The sequence below is a fragment of the Marmota marmota genome, unplaced genomic scaffold (genome assembly GCF_001458135.2).
Source record: "Marmota marmota marmota unplaced genomic scaffold, marMar, whole genome shotgun sequence".
Lineage (NCBI taxonomy): Eukaryota > Metazoa > Chordata > Mammalia > Rodentia > Sciuridae > Marmota > Marmota marmota.
The window spans coordinates 5,387,320-5,407,429 of record NW_026000136.1 but is presented as its reverse complement, the minus strand read 5'-3'; the positions used below and the strand labels follow the sequence as shown (position 1 = coordinate 5,407,429).

Below are 20,110 nucleotides of genomic sequence, written 5' to 3'. Positions count from 1 at the left end.
CAGACACGGGAGATAACCCTGCATGATTAGCAAAGCTGCTTAACTGATTCACACTGACCACAGATGCATGAGAGCATCCTCAGAGCCCAGCTCAGATCAGAACTTCCAGTGATCCCATACACTCTTGAGCAGTAAGTGGTTGTCATTTTAAACCACAGATTTTGGGGACAGTTTGTTACACAGCATTATTGAGGCAAACAGGTAAGAGATACAAGGTATGTTAGGGGAAATCTAACTAGTGGTTGGTTTGCCAAACCATGCAATCCAGGGGCTGGATCTTCTGGAGTAAGTAACTGTTTCAAACTTTCAGTAAACTACTAGAGAAGCTAGTTTGGCCTGGAGTTCCAGTCTATCATCTCTACACATCACACACAGGGACTTTAACTGACCTGACATATTTCCCAGAGACACAAGCACTGGGATTTGTGGAATCTATTCAGCTTGAGCTGCTGGGGATAAGTGTACCCCACTAGCCAAATTCCTGCTTGAAGTACACGTTTTGGTTTAAACATTTTTATATGATGGTGGTGAGTGGGAACAAAGAAGGAATGTAAGTGGGCCTTAAAGAGGAAAGTTGTGGAAGACTGGGAAGAACCAAATGGGTCCCAAATTCTGCCCATGAGCAGCATTAACCATTTGCTGTAGTGTAAGAAAAAAAAATCCAAGAGACAAGTTAAAAGCCCATTTCAGACTTCTCTGGAAGAACCGGTCACAGAAGAGGGAACAGGCAAAGCTGCCTGTCGCAGGGATCTACCAATCAGCATGGAAAACTAGTTGATATCCTTCCCTGCTCACAGCTCCACCTGCTCCAGGCATCCAGGTAACTCCCTTCTCTCTCCCCAGACATATATAAAGTGGCCTCCTGGATCCCACACATGTCCCAGATTGTGTCATCTGCTCCCAAACCTGCCCTGATTCACATGACCTGTTCCAGGAAACATCAGCACCCATCCCAGTGAGAAACGTGGCAATCAGCCACCAAATCCCACTCACCCACCACTTCAACATCTCCCTGTTCTCCTGCCCTGACTCTGAAGATTCCCAGCCCACTCCCAACCTCCCTGCTAAGAATCTGGCCACCTCTGCAGTGGACTTGACTTTATCCACTGGTTTCAAACCTCAATTCTGCAGTCTAACATAACAGGTCTTCCTCTTCCAAGCCTTCCCTGTATCTCCCTGGCTTCTCTCCTCTGGTCATCTCCTTCCAACTTCCCAGACCTGGCTTGCCCCGTGTCTCCAGGGCCTAGGTGCTTTGGACTCTTCATCCTGCCTGCCCACCTGCCTTGCCCAGAGAAAGCTGCCTTCTGATGCTGGCATGAGTGTGCTCCAGGTCACCTGTCTCCTCACCAGGACCCATTCGAGCAGGCTCAAGAAGAGGTTCACAATCTCCTGCCAGCTGGCGCACTCCTCACAGCCCCAGACACTGCCCCAGGTTGGTGACCACTTCACAATCCACCTGCAGGCTGATGTCCCAGGGTCTCACAGAAGTACTTTATTCTATTCAACAGGCCAGGAAGGGATGTGGGGAGGTGGGGTGACCACAAGAAGCCCATGGAGCACGGGACGAGGCCAGGCCACCCTGCCTATCCCCCCTGCCCCGAGAGTCCCAGCTGGCCTGCAGCGGGACACAGCAGGCAGGGAGGCCCGGACTGTTCTACGGTCTGCGGCTGAGGTAGCTGGAGACATGGGCATGCCCAGGCCCTTCCCTCAGGCAGCCACACTGTGCATTCACCAGCCTGAACCTCGGTGGCATGCAGGCTGCCTACCCTCTGGGGTGAAGCCTCCGGTGTCCTTTTCAGTGCTCAGGCCACAGAGAATGAGGTGTGGCTGCTGTCACCAGGCCAGGGGTGAAGCCATCCCAGAGCTGCGTGGGCCCTCCCCGGCCTGCAAGTCGCTGAGTGCTCGCTGGGAGACAGGAGAACAAGGGGTGAGGGTGGTCACTGGTCCCATGCCTTCCTCTTCCTTTTACCAACCCACACCACCAAGGCTGAGGTTGTGGCTTGCTCTTGTCCAGGAGTGGGGCATATCATTCCCTGGAACCCTTTTTCAGTAAGGCTTCAAGGAGGATGCCCCTAGATGACCTCTGGCCCCAACCTCCCCTAAGGGACCCTTTAGCCACTTTGGCTCACCTCGAACTTGCTCATGAATTCCGCAAAAATGCCGAAGAAGGCCTCAGAGGTGGTGGCTTTGGAATCCTCCCCAAAGAAGGCCAGCGCCTTGCTCAGTTCCTCCATGGCCTCTCGCTGCAGCCCATCCAGTGCCCGAAGTGCAGGCTGGGCGGTCTCCAGGAAGGACTAAGGGGCCTTCATTAAGGAAACAGCCAACCCTCTGGTGCCCTCCCATTTACCTTGCTGGGCAGTGACCCCAGACATCATCCTAGCTGCCCCACTCCCTTTCTGCCTGAGACCTTTGGAGGGACAGGCCCTGTATTAGCAGGGAATGTGCCCTGTTCTGGTCACTGACTATTAAGCTATTCTTGGAAACTGCCACAACTCCCAAGCCTTAGTCCTTCCTGGAGAGAGCCTTAGCCCTTCTTCCCTAGAGCTCTGCCTAGAGGAAGGCTTCTGCCCCAACCATCCAGTTTATAGTGGCTCCTTCTGTCACTAAGCCTTACACTTTTTTCTATACTATTTGGCACTATGTGAAACCATTCACAGGTTCATTCCCTGTGGTAATGCAGGCCTATGCCCTACATATACCTCAAGTGCTTAGGATAGCAACTGTGTTCTTGTAAAAGATTTAGCAACTCAATTGCTACCACTTTCTAGCATTTAAGCTGCGCCAAGCTTTGTTCTAAGCCCTCTACACATTCTTGTTTAATCATCATAATACCTCTATGAAGTACATTATTACTATTTTATATGTGAAGACGTTTAAGTACAAAGAACTTTAGAAACTAGCCCAAGATCACACAATAAGCTCTATGCCTGAGCCAGAGATAGTTAGTGTCAGAACCAGGGTCAAAACCCATCTGCATCATAACCAGATAATGACCACATGGTCCACTTCTTACCTCTCCTTAAGAAGGAGTAAAGTAGGCCCAGAGAAGTAAGGGGCTTGCCTAAAGTCACACAGTGACTAACTGAGTCAGGATTTGAGCCTAAGCCTGTCTAATGCCTAGGGTTAAAGTCCCTCTGAAGAGGCTGCCCTTGAATGACCACCCATTCTCTCTGTGAAGACCTCTAAACCCATGGAAGCAGAGAGGACACCCCTGAATTGAGTGATATGAAGTGGACTGATCCCTACCTGAATTGCCTTAGTTTCCATATCTGCAAAAATCTGGGTGTTACATGGGTGAAAGGGAATGGGAATGAGAAGCATCTTACACAAACCACAGTATTTGCCTGAGAGGAAAGAGGGGATCGGTATCAAATTCCTACCTTGAGCTGGGGAGGAAGCTTAATGATAGAATGCTCAACTAGCATGTGTTAAGCTCCGGGTTTGATCTCCAGCATCAGGGAAAAAAAAAAAATCCTACCTGGACACACCCCCAGCAGGCTATGTGCTGGAGTCAAGGACACATGGCTGGTGCTTGCCAGGTGAGGGCCAACTGCCCCGGCTATAGGTACAGGCCCCAGAGCCCTCCTTCTTGTCTAGCTCTACCCTCAGCAAGAAAAACCTTGTTTTTTTTCCCCCCCTAAGGGGTGTTGGGACCATAGAAGGGGACAGGGAGAAGAGTCACATGCCCTTCCCCCAGTCCTCCCTGCTGGCCAGGCTCTATTGGAGGGTTTAGCGAAAATGTTCCCCTTTCCTAAAAAGCCTCCCCTTGTATCTTATGACTTATATCCGGGTTCCACTGCCTACAGAGAAACAAAGGGGAAGGCAACAGCTATGGGACAACCTACAGAGTTCTGGCCTCAGTTACTCAGATATGTCATGAGTACTTGGATTCTACATGATCCAGGATGAAACCTCTTCCAGGATCCCTGGATGCACAACAACCTGAGCCCAGAATCTCTGCTGGGGTCTGCAGTGGCCACTGGAGCCACTGCTGGTTCTACCCAGCCACCCCATGGCCCAGCATGGTGCTGGTACAGGCTGCTCAGAGGATACCGCCATGACCACAGCAAACCTGTCCTCACTGGAGGGGGACATGGTCTGGCAGGCAGCCTGAATCTCACTGATGGTGCCATGGAGGTCAGCCAGGTCGCCAGTCAGGGCCCGTTGGTTCACTACAGGAATGAACAGAAGGCTCGTGGAGTCACATTTACAGCCCAGGACAGCACGTGTCTGCCTCCCCACCTATCTACCCAGCCTACCTTTGGCAGCCAGGGGCACGGTGGGCAGGTCCTGAGCAAAGCCCAGGAGTTCAGGGAAGTGCTGGCTCAGCGATTTGGCAAGGATGTGCAGGAAGGTGGACTTCCCATCCACTGTCTTGGTGGAGTTCAGCTGCAAGTGATCCCCAATATACATCCTCCTCAAAGACCATACCAATTTCTGGTCACACATGGCCCCAGCTTCTCCTGGACTGTGGCACCAATTCTTGGTCTTTGAACTCTCTTTCTGACTCACCTCACCCTCTCCTCTTTTCCAGTTTCGGAGGCTTGGCACCTTCCCCACCTCTAACCTCAACATCTGCTGCAGTCACATTCTGGCTTCTGTGCAGCCAGCATTTCCCCTGGGGTGGGGGAATGGCCCTCCTGGGTCATGCTGTTTTTCTCCTCCCCTCTGTCACAACTTGTGTTAGGTTTGGCCAGGGAGCCTGGAGGGTAGAGAGAGCTAGTCAAATTACTGCTGACTGGCTCTTACCTCTGTCAGAAAGTTGATCTTGAAGCCTGTGGTCTTGTTGGTTTTGGGCTGTCCATCGTTGAGATAGTTGCCCATGGCCAAAACAAACTGTGGGGAGGATGATGGGTAGATTGTGGTGCTCCCCTCACCACCCACCCACCCCCAGGCCCAGGTGTCAGGATGGGTCTCCAAGGATGGCATCTACGGGGAGCACAGTAGCTGGTTGGGGAACGAAGCATCCTGACCTCCAAGATCTTGGCGAGTTTCCGGCTGTTTTTAAGCTCAAGGGAAGCCTGTCGTAAGCATTCGAGGCTGCCTCGGATCTCCTCTGTCTTCTCCTGTAGGGTGGCCTGGAAGTGGAGGCTGCGCAGTCGAGTTTTATATTCGGGAACCGACAGCATCTGCCGTAAATTCAGGGAGGGACTCACCCTTCGCTTTCCAGGGGGACCCACTGCCCGACAGCGACCTGGGTTGGGGGCTGGCTGCCTGGGCCAGCTATGCCCTTAAGAAAAGTAAGCATGACCCCTAGGGGACACTCTTATCCCATCTACCTTGGCCCTGGTTGGGCGCTGGCCATTAAAGGCGTTAAACTGGTCTAAGCACGGCGGGGGAACCCAAGGGGCGCGGGACAGAACAGTCCCCGGTCACAGAGGGGAGCCTTGACCCAAGAGGCCTTGGCCTCAGGGGCGGAGGTCGCGGCCGAGGCACCTGAAGAATGAACTGATCGGGCTCGCTGAGGCGACCGGGCGCCTCACGGAAGGCCTGGTAGCGCTGCTCCTCGTCGGCATCGGGCGCGAACAGCAGCAGCTGCGCCAGATGCGCGGGCTCCAAGCGCCGGGGCTCCATGCTCATGAGCACCTGCCGCAGTTCGGCGGGACTCAGCTTCAGGTGAGCTAAGAGAATGGCTGTGGGCAGGACCGCAAGGGTGAGCCGGGGGCGTGGCCAGGGCGGGGAGGGGCGGGGACAAGAACGGGGGGCGGGACCTACAATAGGCTCCGCAGCGGGTGCGCGGGGGCGGTCCCAGAGGACAGGCTGATTAAAGGGTTAGGGCGGGATCTTCAAGGAGAAGGACCAAGACCCTAGGTGGGGCCCGCAGGGGTGGGGCCAGGAGCTAAGCAAGGGTCTGCGGGCTGCAGAGTGGAGGATGTGGCTGGAAGCGGGACTAGAACTGGGAGCCGATTGCAGAGGGTGGGGCCAATACAGGATGAAGCCAAGGTTGGCACCAGCGATCAGATGGAATTCCCACCCCCCAGCTATAGGGCCTAGGAGGGGGCCTTCAGTCGGCCTGGCGACAGGTGTCCTGGTCCCCATAGATAATTCCTGTTATCCCTCCGGCAGGGTCCAAGTCTCTATGGCCCAGAGAAAGGGCCACCAACAGCCCCAAGAATCCTTGGGGTTCTGTGGCCTCTCACAGGTGTTGTAGGCCTTCTTGTGAGACAGGATCTCCACCACCTCCTTCTTTCGGAAGGGCTCAGGCCCAGGCACTGGCTCTGGAAGAGAAATTGGACAGTTTAATGGAGAGGAGGAGATACAGGGTGGGGTGGGGTCCTAGGCTGGGGCTGCCTTAGCTGGGCCTAGGGGAGGGGCAGCCACACTCAACTGCCCAGGGCCTCCCTCCTTCCAAGCACCACCTTGACTGGATCAGAGCCAGATGTCCGTATTGCCCTCATACCTCAGTCTCCCATTGAAGATCTGAATGCATTTAGTGTGTAAGGTGTGTTTATCCCCTCACTGTCATCTTCCCAAATGCCCTCTCTCCCTTGAGCCCTCTGGACCCAGCTAGCAGGACAATGAAAAGAAACGACCTCTGGAACTTTCAGATGATTCCTGAATGTACAAGTCAGTCTTTCTCCTTCGTCCTGTGACCACACACTGGGCTTCTTGGAGTCCCACCCAAACACAATAGAGTGATACCCATAAAGGGATGAGGGGAGAAGGAGAAAGAGATGTTTGTAGATGCTTTCTGTTTACCCTATTCCGCCTGTGTGACTTTGACCAAATTACCTAGCCTCTCAGATCTTCCTCACTAGGAAGGGGAGGTGATCCCAGTGTCTACCTTGCAGAGTTGTCAAGGGATTAATGTAGAAGTGAGGTCACCTGACATTAAATGTCAGCTTTTATTATTATCTCCACTTTGAGATGGGAAAAACTAACGGGGCTTGAAGGTTTGAAGATATGTTAGCCAAATAGCAGTTAGGGCAGGCTTTGGGGACTCTGACCCTAAGGAAACCACAAAAGGCAGCAGGTTGCAATGCCCTCTGAACTTCCCCCAGGACCACAGGCCACTCACTAGTAGGTTTCTGGGTGCCGAAGTGAAGCTCCAGGTCGAGGTATTTCACCATGTCACTCAGTTTATCGTAGTCAGAGTCCTCCCCGAGCTGTGAGGGAGTAAGGGGAGGTTCAGAGGAGGAGGAACAGCAACAGCTGGACTGCCCTCTCCAGCTGTCCACTCTGCAGGCTGTCCTGGGCTTGAGGGATGAAGTCCAAAACAGGAGAATAGTACAGAAAAAGCTAAATCATTCAAGTTCTCAGGTGAGGAACTGTCTCCCCTTGTAGTCAATAATACAGCCATTCTTGGGACCCCATCCATGCTGAAACTGGGCTGGAGCAGGGGATGTAAAGAAGTTGTCTCCTTTGCAGGGAGTGAGCTCACCCCAGGCCATCCTGGGCAGACAGAGCTGGGGCTGGGGGAACCTAAGCAGTAAAGGCCACGGGCTGGAAGCTGGACAGGTGGCTGAGATGATCTAAGAAGGAGGGGACCCTCTGGGGCTTGGACAGGGAGTGAGGATGGAGTGGTTGCCCATGGAGAGATCCCAAAGGGAGAGCAGTCTCAGAATATGGCCACATGTCAGAGACAATTAGCATGGAATTGGACTTGGCCACATGGGTGACCTGTCACACAGGGTTTTCCAGCTTTGATAACCAGTGGAAGGACTATACTGTGGAGCAAATCTCAAGGACTCACCTAACGCTTGTAGGACTAGGTCTGCAGGGGACCCAGTAGGTGTCCTGCTGAAAATCTTTTTATTAGCAACATGGAAAGATTTCTTGGAGATATGGGCTGATGCCATCTAGGATGGGAAGGCAGGAAAAATAACCGAGACCCAGGACATGGCCAAGAGGAACAATGACAAGCGTAACCTGAACAGCGTGGTTACGTGTGAGGGCATGTTGTTGGTCCCAAGAAGATGAAGAGACTGACGTTGAGGATGAGGTTGGGCAAGACCTCTGTGATGGGGCAGGCCCAGAAGCAGGAGGGACCCCAGGCCATATTTAAAGAAGAATGGTATCCAAGTCAAAGGAGGTATGCTCTCTCCTCTGAATTGATCAAGTCCCACTGGGAGCTTGGAGACTGCTCTGTGACAAGGGCTTAACCACTGGACTATGGAGCTAGAAAACACATTGTAGGGGAATGACCTAAAGAATAGGTGTAGAGTGAATCTTGTTCATCTTACAGGTTAGCTGGTTTGTGGATAAAACAATATACTTGCTCTGCCTTATTTAAAGGGCCAGACAGAAAAGAGGGCAAGGGAATCTTGGAAAGACAGGAATTCAGAGGAATACAAAGAAAGATGGTTACATGTATCCAGTGAGGGGCTAGGGTTGTGGCTCAGTGGCAGAGCTCTTGCCTAGCACATGCAAGGCCCTGAGTTTGAGCCTCAGCACCACATAAAAATAAATAAATAAAATAAAGGTATTGTGTCCAACTACAATTAATTTTTTTTTAATTATCCAGTGAGGGATGGAAGACCTCAACAGGTAGCAAGTTCCCCACTGGTGAAGGTATTCAAGTATAAATACATACTGGGAGAATATTCAAGCATCAAAGTGGAAAGGTTTCGACTAATATGCAGTTGGGACCAGATGTTTTTTTAAAAACCTAGGAGAAACTAGCCCAGCCTCAAGAGTGACAGGTTTCGGGCTGGGGTTCTGGCTCAGTTGGTAGAGCGCTTGCCTCGACATGCAAGGCCCTGGGTTCTATCCTAAGCACCACGTAAAAACAAATAAATGAAATAAAGGTATTGTGTCTGTCTACAACTAAAAAAAAAAGTGACAGGTTTCAAAGGTTGGTGTGGGATATTTCCAAGTGTCCCCAGTGGTTTAGCGACACAGACTAGATTGGATTTGGACTGGGCCGGATGTGGATCTGCACTGACCAACAAGGTAGGTGTGTCCTTGGACCGGATCTTCACACTTCCTCTGCTTAAAGTGGGGAGGATCAGAGAGTGTTCCAACCAGCATTGGAAGGGGCCTGGAGGATGATGGGTCTTGTCTTCAATGCTGCTGTCTAGGCCACCCACCCCTGTTTGGGACACCCATGGGTCCCAGGTCACCTACCTGCCCCCAAATGGTGCCTTCTGAGTTTTCCACCTGCTCCCACCGCAAGCGCTTGACACTCATGTGGCTTGTCTCACTGCGCCGATGGCCCAGGCCCCGGGATAACATCGGGGGGTGCACAGGGCACAGGTGGAGGAATGGGGGGGTGGGGGTGGGGGTGGGACTGGGTGACCAAGCTGGGTAAGGGGCTTGGTCAGGGCTTGAGTGGGGCCCCTGGTACTATCAGAGGTGCGGGAGCTGGGCTTGGGATCATGGAAAGGCAGGGGTGGTGGTGGTGGGGGACTGAGTGGGGGTGGGGGAATGTGATCAGAGATGGAAGAGTAAGTCAGGGAACTGCCCTCTTCACTGCTGCTGAGACACTCGCTGGCACTGCTCCGCTCGTTGGTCACAAAGCTGCCCTGGTCATCATGGAAGCTCATCTGGTGGGAGTGGGAGGAAATAAGTAAGGAGAGGGACAGGCCAGGCCCAGAGAGACCAGGGCATGTGCATAAAGCATGGGGTCAGAGATTAGAGAGCCTGGGATGAGGATAGGACTGTCTCATGGTCGCCTGAAGATGGGATGGCTTGGGAGTGTAGCCTGGGATAAGGAAGGGGCTAATGTGAGATAAGTGTGTGGGGTAGCCTCAGGCATAGGATGGGCCAGTGTGGGAAAGGAAAAGCCTTGTGGTTTAACCTGAGGCTGTGAGGGGGTAGCCCAGGATGAGGAATGGGGTAGCCTGGGGGTATAGAGGATAGCTTTGAACAGGGGCAGATTCCCAGGGCAGGAAGCTTCTTGCAGGGGCCAGGAGATGCAGTTTCCCTGACCAAGCTCCACACTCATCTCCCCCCTTGCATGCCCACCTCCTCATAATCATTCTCAGGTGTCAGGAAATCATCCACGATGACCCTGGGGCCCAGTTGCTCGCTCAGCACATCCAGAAAGTGGTCCGTGTCCCGGCTCCGGATGGGGCGGGAGAAGGTGAAGAGCTTCCTGCGGCTGGGCGGGTGGGCAGGGTCCGGGCTGGGGGGGCTGTCAGGGTGGATGGGCCCGGGGCCTGGCTGGGGGGAGGGCGCCCTGCTGCTGTCCAGGCTGGCGTAAGGGTGGGACTCGGAGCTGCTGGGGGAGGCCAGGCCCCCTGAGCACAGCGGGTCGTAGCAGGGGGAGGGCAGGAGCCGCTCACTGGGCCAGGAGACTCCGGACAGGGTCCTGGGCCCTGGGTGGGGGATGGAGTATGAGGTTCAAGGTTCCAGGCACAGGCTGGAGGGGAGCCCTGGGGAAAGTTGGCTCTGTGTCCAGGACACTCCCCTTTCCCTCTTTGAGCATAGTACTGGAAGCCCCTGGGTGACCCTGCCTCTAAGGCTTCAGAGACCAGACTGGGTACAGAGAGCACAGCTTGGATCCAGATCAGCCAGACTCTAGCTCATCTGGGAAACCATCTTCCCAACTGGGTCACTCACAGAGTAATGCATGCACTTAATAGTTTATCCAAGAGCCGAGTGCTAACCTAGGGACTTCTCTGGGGGCATTCCTCTGTTTTTGCAAATTCATAGCTGTGGTGAGGACCCTGGGAACAACAAAGGGGCTGAGGCAAGCTAGACCTTGATGGATGATACCCATGCACGGAAGCCTTTGGGATTCCCCACAGTCTAGCTGCACACACTTTAGGGGTGTGACTGGAAGTGGGAATGACACCTGGAAAGCCAGCCAGAAGGACAGAAGCCAGTGCACCCTCAGGACCAGAGGCTGGATGAGCCCCTACCTGCTGTGCCTGCCAGACTAGGGCCTGGTGGGGAGGCCCGGGATTTGGACACACTCCCCATTTTCCCTTTGAAGCTGCTGTTCAGTCGAGACTCAAGCTCCGCATAGACGGCCGACATCTAGGGAGTGGAAGGGACAAGTCTAGATTACTCTCATTGCTCCCATATAGCCCCAGCTGGGACTCAGAGGCCAGGCCTAGGTCATGTGCCCGAGTCTGGAGTAGCCACAGGGAGTGTCTTGGCATGAGAGCTCCTGGGCCCCACTTCATGGGCCACCCATCTTCCACCCCTCATTGATTCCACTTAGGAGGCAGACAAGAGGTCTCACCATCTTGGGATTGGGGGTCTCAGGGAGAGATGTGCCATCCCCAGCCTGGCGTTCACCTGGGATCAGAGGAAGAGGCATCTCAGGGCAGTCACTGGGACCTGCTGGGAGGGCACCATGGGATCTAGTTACCACATCTGAGTTCTAAGACTCAGTCCCCAGCCCAGACCCTGCAGGCCTGCCCTACCAATCCAGGAGGGCACCACCAGCCCTGTTGCCCCCAGTCCCTGCCACTTCGTCTCTCATCAAGCCCATTTTACAGGAGGGTAACAGGGCCTTCCCATCTGGGGCCTTACCACAGCTGAGGCTGGACTCCAGGCCCTGGGACCGAAGGCTGCGGCGGCACATGGAAGAGGCCCTCACAGAGCTCCGAGGCTGGGGCTCTGGTGTGGGCTCTGGCGTAGGCTCCGGGGTGGGCTCCAGGTCCAGCGAGGACTCAGGCTCTGCTGTATGACACACAGGGGAGATGGGGCAGCTTGACTTCTTGGCCTCCACAAGAAAGGGGCCTCCACAAACACCCATACATGGGCCCTCCATAAGCAAGGGGCTCTGCACCTATATGTTGACTCTAGGCTACGGACCTTCCCTGCTGGTCTCTAAGACAACTCTCAAAAAGAAGCCCTGGGTCCAGAAACCAGGTGAACAAAAGAAGCACCTCACAGTAGTCAGCCTGAGAACAGAGCCTGAGTCGGGGCCCCAGTCCTCCCCAACTGGGCTCTCTTTTCAGGACCCCAATCTTCCAGGGTCTCAACACCCTGTGGTTGAACCAAGCTGGTCACTGCTGGACAAAGAGGCTTTCAGGGTGAAACAAAACTTCCAGGCCTAGGCAGACATGTGCTGCCCAGCCTGGATCCTGAGCTTCTTGCTAAAGCCCTCAGTCCTTCTCAGCAAACTGTGGATGTCTGGGACCAGGGATAATGGCCACACAAGGACTAGCAAAAAGCACATCTCTTGCGACTGCCATTGTGGGTGCAGAGTGCCTGTAGTGGGTAAAGCCACAGGGTCTGGCATCCTTTCCATTCACATGGCTTCAAACATGAAGTGCATGGTTTTGTGGGCCGACTGCCAGGTAGGCAGTGGTGGGAAAATGTGGTTGTATGTAGCCTAGCAGGCTCACAGTGTGTGGGACTGTGAACTGGAGCCCTCCAGCTAGGATGACCCAACCAGGAGTCACATGCTGATATATTTGAAAGCAGCAACCATGGGCATTTCTTGATCTGTGATATACTTCCCAGGGTATAAAGCACACGTGCTAAGATTACTTTCATGCTGCAGAGGAGAAACCTGAGACCCCCCAGGTGGTTAGGTGGAGCCTCCCAAGTCTCAGATCATGTGGTACATGCAGCATGAAGGTCAAGCTGGGCAGGCACATGCTCAGGGCCAAGTGTAGACCAAATCCAAGTGTGGTATGAATTTGCCTGGTATGTGGGCACATCTAGGTGTGAGAGGGGCCGGGTCAGCCATAAGAACTCACAAGTGGGAACAGGTGTCTGAATGTTCACCTGGTGGGCTGGGCAACTGGCAGCATGGGCAGGGGAAGGGGTATGCAGGGGATGCTTTACCTGTCATGGCCGTGTAGCCCAGGAAGCATGCTATTTTCTCCTGACAGAGCTCCTGCTCCTCATATGTCAGCAGCTGGTAGATGAACTGCCAAAGGACCTGCTTGGCAGGTGTGTCCAACACAGGGTAGACATCCACGATGAGGGTATCGATGTTCCTGAAGAGGGTGCAGGAGCAAGGGAGTCGTAACTCAGAGGATCCCCTTAGGGATGGGTGGCCAAAGGAGGCACTCTAGGCCACAGAATTCACCCTCGTGCTCTGCCCCCATCCTTGAAAGAGAGCAGTGGATGGGAAGGATCTCAGCACCGGTTGCTGAGATTCAAATCTCATTTCCTCCACTTGCCAGCTAAGAGACCTTTCTCAAGTTACTTAACTTCTCTGTTTCGGTTTCCTCATCTGTAAAATGGAGATTAAAAACAGCATCTACATCATGGAGCGGCTGTGAAGATTAACCCATTATGTCCTATTGTGCCATTTATGGAATATGTAAAAAAACTAACATTAAGCAACAAATACAGCACTTTATAATAACTTTGAAATAAAAATTTATGTTTTTAGAGTACTATTCTTTTGAGAAAATAATAGATGAGTGATTTGTGATAATACACATTAATATTGTTAATTATATCATTAACATCATTAAGGATAACAAATTGTATAATAAGCTCTAGATTAGGATTGCCAAACTATTTGAATGCACCTGTGTCAATTTAACTGAAATGCACACAGAATTGAAAACTTGAGACTTAATGGATTAAAACACAAAGAGTGTATTGGGAAAACAGACTCACTGTGTCAGGGACTAACAGATGATGGCCTATGAGCTAAAATCTGGCACATCACCTGTGTTTATAAAGCAAGTTTTATTGGAACAAAGCTACAGCCATTTGTTTATATTTGGTCTATGGCTGTTTCTAGGCTACTATAGTAGAATTGTGAAGGAGGACCACATGGGCTGAAATGTCTAAAAATTTTATTCTTGACTAGTATTATATAGGAAAGAAAAGTTGGATCCTTACATAATACCACATAGAAAAGAAAAGCAAATTCAATTTGGATGAAAAACCAAAATGTGAAAGAAAAAAATATTAAAATAAGAGGATATCTTTTTTTTTTGGGGGGGGGGTAGAGGGGACTGGGGATTTAATTCAGGGGCACTTGACCACTGAGCCACATCCTCAGCCCTATTTTGTTTTTTATTTAGAAACATGATCTCACTGAGTTGCTTAGAGCCTTGCTTTTGCTGAAGCTAACTTTGAACTCGTAATCTTCCTGCCTCAGCCTCCTGAACTGCTGAGATTACAGCCATGGGCGACTGTGCCTGGCAAGAGGTATCTTTTGACTAGAAGCAGAAAAGGACTTAAAATTTCAAAATCTGAAACTATAAGACCAAAAATATGGTCGATTATACAAAATCAAGCATATCTGCTCAAAGAAGCACAACTTAGACACAATAATATTAGACATAACAGAAGCAATAACAAAACAAATGAGAGAAGATATTTTTAATGTCCAAAATGAATAAGGGATCAGTATCTAAAATAAACAAGAAATTTGAGCAAATCAACAAGAGCCAAAAACAAAAATGGATAAAGGATAGGAACAGGTGATTCACAGTGAAAACAGAAAAACTACACAGGCATATTTGAAGACCACTCAAAATAATTGGTTATAAAAGAGAGCCAAATTTAAATCACAAGATGTCATCTTATGACTAAAAGACCAAAATTTTTTTAAAACTGGGATCATGCCAGGTGTGGTGGTGCTCGACTGTAATTCTAGTGGCTTGGGAGGGTAAGGCAAGAGGATCACCAGTTCAAAGCCAGCCTCAGCAATGGTGAGGCACTAAGCAAATCAGTGAGACCTTGTCTCTAAATAAAATACAAAATAGGGCTGGGGATGTGGCTCAGTGGTCAAGTGCCCCTGAGTTCAATCGCCTGTATCACCCTGCAAAAAAAAAAAAAAAAAATGGGATCAGGTTGTAAACAATGAGACCTTAACTGAAGTTATAAACAAATATTAAATATGCACAGAGGTAAATACGGACAGAGCTAAACACAGTAGTCAGACATGGAAGGTGACATATAACACAATGATGATATAAAAGAAAAATACATCAGTGATGCACTCCTGTAATCTGAGAGGATCCGGAGGCTGAGGCAGGAGGATTTTGAGTTCAGAGCCAGCCTCAGCAACTTAGTGAGGCTCTAAGCAAATCAGTGAGACCCTGTCTGTAAATAAAATACCAAAAAAAGGGGCTGGGGAGTTGGCTCAGAAGTAAAGCATACTTGTGTTCAATCCCGGGTACCAAAACAAACAAACAAAAAAACCCATAATAGATAGCAATGCACAGTTTTCAAGAACACGTTCAAACAAACAAACAAAAAAATCAAATAAACTCATCAGACTGGTATACAGCAGGGATATTTAAAATTGGACAGAAAGTAAAGCTCAAAAGGAATGAAGATAAAAACAATACATATATCTATCAATGTTCAAATGGATGAGCAAAACATGGTGCATCCATACAACAAAATACGTACAGGAATGAAGTACAAGCTATAACTTGAAAGAACTATGAAATTACTATGCTAAATGGAAGAAATCAGACATAAAAATTCACATGTTATATGATTCCTGTTCACATATAAGTCCAGAATAGGAAAATCTATAAAGAAAGAAAGTAGATTAGTGGTTGCTAAGGTCAGGGGATAGAAATAAATAAGCATGTGTAGGAATGTCATACTGAAAGGGCTCAGGAATTCTTTTTGATGTGGTGAAATTCTAAAATTGACTGTAATGATGTTTGCATATATTTATGAATACAACAACCACTGAATTATACACTTAAATAGGTTGTATATGAAATATTCTTTTTTTTTTCTTTTTTGATGGTACTGGAGACTCAGTCCAGGACTACTTGCTTGGTAGGTAAGCACTGTACTACTGACCTACATTCTCAGCCCTTTAAAACTTTATTTTGAGTCAGGGTTTCACTAAATGGCCCAAATTGGCCTCAAACTTGCATTCATCCTGCCTCAGTCTCCAGGATAGTTGAGATTACTGTCATGCACCACCATGCCTGGACATGAATCATATTTTATCATAATTGTTTAAACAAAATTAAAGCGAAGGATTAGGGCTGGGGTTGTGGCTTAGTGGTAGAGTGCTTGCTTCCCATGCATGGGGCACTGGGTTCGATCCTCAGTATCACATAAATAAATAAAATTTAAAAACTAAAATAAATATAATGTTTATTTATAAATAAATAAAATAAAAACTACAACTAAAACAAAAAAATAAGAAAAAAAAGTGAATGATCAAGTGAGGCTTGGCACAGTCCAGAATAATGATCCCATGGGCCAAGAAGGCTGATCAATGCAGTCTGCTGCAGCTGAGGTGCAGAAAGAAATATCCCACTCTCACTCGAAGAGCCTGGCTCATGACAAGTGAGGCTCTCATGGGGGTCCTGCCAATTTGCCCAAGGCTATGGGGCTAGGAGGTGTCAGAGGAAGAGTTTGTTCTAGGAAACTCCAACCTGTGATCTCCCTGGTGCCAGCCACTACCTTCTTGTACTCTGCCCTGCAAAAGAAGGGGCTGAACTGAGGAGGCTCAGGCTCTGAGAATAGGGTGCTGAGTCTGCACAGGACTTGGGGCACACCTACAACAGGTTCCCATCACCACTCTGCTCGCCCACCTGTGCTGGAAGAAGCTCTCAAGGGCCCGGCAGACCCCATAACGCTCAGGAGGCGTGAGCAGGTGCTCCAGCTGCTGGCTGAAGGTTCTCCCCTGGACCCGGATGCTGGAAGGCAGGATCTCGGCCACCCACTGCAGGGAGGTGAGCGCTGATGACGGGTTGGGGGAATCCATAGAATCGGAGTCTGCTGGGGCCATAGACAAGGGAATCAACAGTGACCCAAAGTCCCCAGGCCAGGTGTAGTTTTATTTTGGCAGCTGAAGTCAATGGCTCCTGAGCTGGGAGTGCCATGCATTGGGATGTGCACTGCTGCCTTCAGCAGGGGACTGGGATGGAGGGAGAGCCTTGAGCGGCTTCTGGTCGCTGTGCATTGGGGCTCCATAGCGCCACCTTTGGGCAGCCCTGAGAAGGGAAGCTGCAAATCTGTGAGAAGATCACGGTCCACCGCAGACTGACCCAAGGAAGAGGCATGCAGGTCTCACCGCTAGCGAATGGAACGAGCCCTTCTTCCACCACCAGCGTGGGCATTGCGCCACTGCCCTGTAGCATGGACACCACCTTGTCATGGGAGCAGTTCCTGCCAAGCAGACATGGCCCAGGAGGGCCAGATGGGGTGAGTCCTGTCCCCCTCCCTGCCCTGTCTGTAGAAGTCACACAGCCAGACCACAGCTGGACTAGCCAAGGCCCTGCCTTTCCTGTTCATCAATCTCCTGTGCAGAAGCCCCAGGCCTCAGCCATTTTGGTTTGCTACTGCCCTGAGTCTGACCTTCCTGGGCACAAGGAAGGAGCTGGGCCCATGTCATTCTGAGGCAGAGCTCCCCCTCCAGATTAAGACACAGATGGTCCTTTCATTTCTGTGTCCCCAGTATGGAGCTGGAGCATTTTCTGGTTGACCAGCTGCAGGGATAGATTCAAGAGTTCCCGGTAGAAGAGGGGCAGACACCTAGGGCCAATGGATCAGAGGAGATGGGACTAGTCTCTGACCTCATGTCCAGTCCATTGAGGAAGAGGATCCGGTCACCTGATTTGAGGGCTGCATTATCAGCTGGGCTGCCTGAAAGCAAGAAGAAAGGGCATGTTGGTCAGCCGGCAGGGCCCTACCCTGGCCCTGTAGGGGACCCATCCCACTCTTCCAGCCAGATGCTATTCTCCTGATTTACAGGAGAGAAATAGAGACTCAGACCCAAACTAGCGCTGGTAAGTGACTCACTTCTAAGAACGCAGACCAACCAATCCAGAGCCCAACCCAACCACCTCCTCTGTGGAGCTCTCTCACTCTGGGCCACTGTCCACCCACCCTTATCACACCAGGGCCAGGCACCCACTTAGTTGGTTTAGCCTGCCTCCCTGCTTCCTTCCTGTGAAAACCACAATAAAGACTCTGTTCATATTCTCCCCTTGCTCTATCAGCCTCCGACCAGCCCCAGGACTTCTCCTCATGTCCCCTGTGGCATCCTGTACCTCCTCCTCTTGGGATATGTCTTGGCAAAACGATATTCCAGTGGCAAATGTCTCCTGACCCATTGGCCTTGCCACACCTGAATCAATAACACCTGCCTACAGGTTGGAGTAGCTAACTTTTGCTGTCTGCCTTGGCAGCCCTGAAGGTCACCTACCACCTGGAAGGGAAGCTGGAAAATCAGCTCCTATGGATACAGATTTGCTCATTCCACTTCCTTTGTTTGTCATCATTGTTAAACTTGACTTGGAACTAAGTAGGGAAAGTGATAAATGCCTAAATAAAATACCATCCCAGACTGTGCGCAATGCTCTCTTGAAGCTGTGGAGACTGTCTAGAGAGGAAAAAGACAATCTGGGAAGACTTCCTGGAGAGATGGGATGGGGGGACTGTTCCCAGGAATAGGAAAGGGGGAGAAGGTGATGCTGGTAATTAAACCAATGTGACCTGTCTGGAAGGGGTGGGAGGGCTAGGGGGCTGTCCCAGGGAACCGAAGATCACACCAGGCCTGGAGCCAGAAGACACCACAATCTGGTGTTTGATTTGCCTGGGTCTCTTTAGGCCTCTGTACCCCCATCTGTAAAAGCTCCCACAAAATAATTCATTCAGCGTCCCATGATAAGAAAAGCATGAGGTTACCAGCCTAAAGGTTGAGTTAGGGAGACCAGCACACCTGGATTTTAACAAGGCCCTAAGCCAAGTATCTTTACACACCTGGGAAAGGCAGGAAAGTGGGTCTTAGGATGGGGGAACAGTTGTAAAAGCCATAAACAGCAGCGTTAATCATTTCTAGAGGAAGCCCTCTAGGGAGCAGCCTTGGGCCTTTTTCCTGCACCATTGTGTCAACAACTGAGTGATGCCCAAATCCAAAAAAGAACTACAGCATGCCAGTTATCAGGATAAGGAAGGTCTCAGAATGATCCAAAAGGTTGGGACAATGATGCTAAAGCACTGAGGCACTTTCCCATTTCACAAATTTATATGCTGAAGATTCAGGATATGGAAGTGTAGAAAGGGATTAGCAGGGATACTGGTGGGGATGTGTCAATAGGAGCATCATGCTCAGGTGCTGGGAAGGGAGGGATGCACATTCTGGTCCTTGATTTCCCTGGGTCTCTTTAGGCCTCTGTTTCCCCATCTGTAAGCTGCAAACTTACATGTAAGAATTCATTCAGCTTCCTATAATGGGAAAAGCATGAGGTTACCAGCCTCATTCAAACAGCAGTAGTTAATCATTTCTAGAGGAAGCCCTCTAGAGAGCAGGTGGCCCAGCCCTGTGGAGGGGTTACAAGAGGGAAGAGTTCAATTCAGTGCCAGAAGTTTCTGCCTCACTGACACCTTCCACAATGGATGAGTACCTCCCCACCTCTGCCCACTGACAGGACAGGAAAGGATTCCTTCACTGCAAAGGCTCTGCCTTCTTGAAGATGCCATAATTTCAGGAGCAAGAAGGGGAGGCTGGTGGGAGGCAAAAAGGAGTCTGTCTAGTTCGGTGGCTGAATAGTGGGCAAGGCCCTGAGATGGCAGCGTCGTACTTGCTAGCAGGTGCTCATGGGCTCTCTAAGCAGAGAATGTTGTTTGGGACTCAGCCTGGCAGGCACCAGCTCTGCCCTGGCTGCCCCAGTGTCCCAGAGAGTGTCCACAGCCCTCTCTTTGGACATAGGAAAGGTCTGGATCAAGAACTTGGATCACTTGGCTTAGAGTGATGGTGAACTTGGAGACCTCTAGCCTCAAGTATCTTAAATAGCTGGTTGACCTGGATATATTGGACTCTGGGACACTCAGAGGACACAGGTTATATGACATGAGGTGGGAGGTTTTGCTGAGCAACGGGGGTAGAATGACAAGGGAGAAAGGGCTATAACAGGGTCTTTCACCGATCCCGAACCTTAGAGACTCTAAGGACAATCTGCCCTCCCCTCACCAGGAAGGACGGACTCAATCCAGACTGGCCCGTGGCCACGCAGCGTGAAGCCGAAACTCTTGTTGCCCTTGTAGACTCGGACAGTCCTAGGAAGAAAGAAAGGCCAAGATGGGAGACTGGCAGCCTCCCCTGCTATGGGAGGAGGGACTCAGAGGATGGAGACGACTCGTGGCTTGTTCCTCTTAACCTTCCCTGTCCCCCCAGATGTCCACCTCCCGTGCTCTCTGCCCACGTCCCCATCCCAAGGGCGCAACAGAGAGGGGTCCAGTGCCCGGGCCCGCGCGCCACGGGTACCTGCGCGCTCCCCCAGGGCCTGCGCGGCCGCCCACCAGCGAGGCAGCC

General features: G+C 51.0%; 1 protein-coding gene across 1 annotated transcript in view; it reads right to left on the bottom strand.

Moving 5' to 3' along the window:
- Positions 1 to 1,016: 1,016 nt before the first annotated feature.
- The window catches only part of LOC107155897 (Grid2 interacting protein), a 34,778-nt gene continuing 15,684 nt past the window's right edge, over positions 1,017 to 20,110 (bottom strand). The window contains 22 exon segments of the mRNA XM_015501921.2: positions 1,017 to 1,905; positions 2,130 to 2,294; positions 4,054 to 4,172; positions 4,260 to 4,389; positions 4,750 to 4,836; positions 4,974 to 5,129; positions 5,437 to 5,633; positions 6,141 to 6,218; positions 7,019 to 7,106; positions 9,067 to 9,180; positions 9,182 to 9,211; positions 9,213 to 9,485; positions 9,907 to 10,259; positions 10,806 to 10,923; positions 11,132 to 11,229; positions 11,425 to 11,574; positions 12,691 to 12,845; positions 16,386 to 16,569; positions 16,868 to 16,962; positions 17,370 to 17,439; positions 19,769 to 19,854; positions 20,063 to 20,110. Coding sequence (XP_015357407.1) covers positions 1,834 to 1,905; positions 2,130 to 2,294; positions 4,054 to 4,172; positions 4,260 to 4,389; positions 4,750 to 4,836; positions 4,974 to 5,129; positions 5,437 to 5,633; positions 6,141 to 6,218; positions 7,019 to 7,106; positions 9,067 to 9,180; positions 9,182 to 9,211; positions 9,213 to 9,485; positions 9,907 to 10,259; positions 10,806 to 10,923; positions 11,132 to 11,229; positions 11,425 to 11,574; positions 12,691 to 12,845; positions 16,386 to 16,569; positions 16,868 to 16,962; positions 17,370 to 17,439; positions 19,769 to 19,854; positions 20,063 to 20,110 — 2,866 coding nt within the window. The 3' untranslated portion in view covers positions 1,017 to 1,833.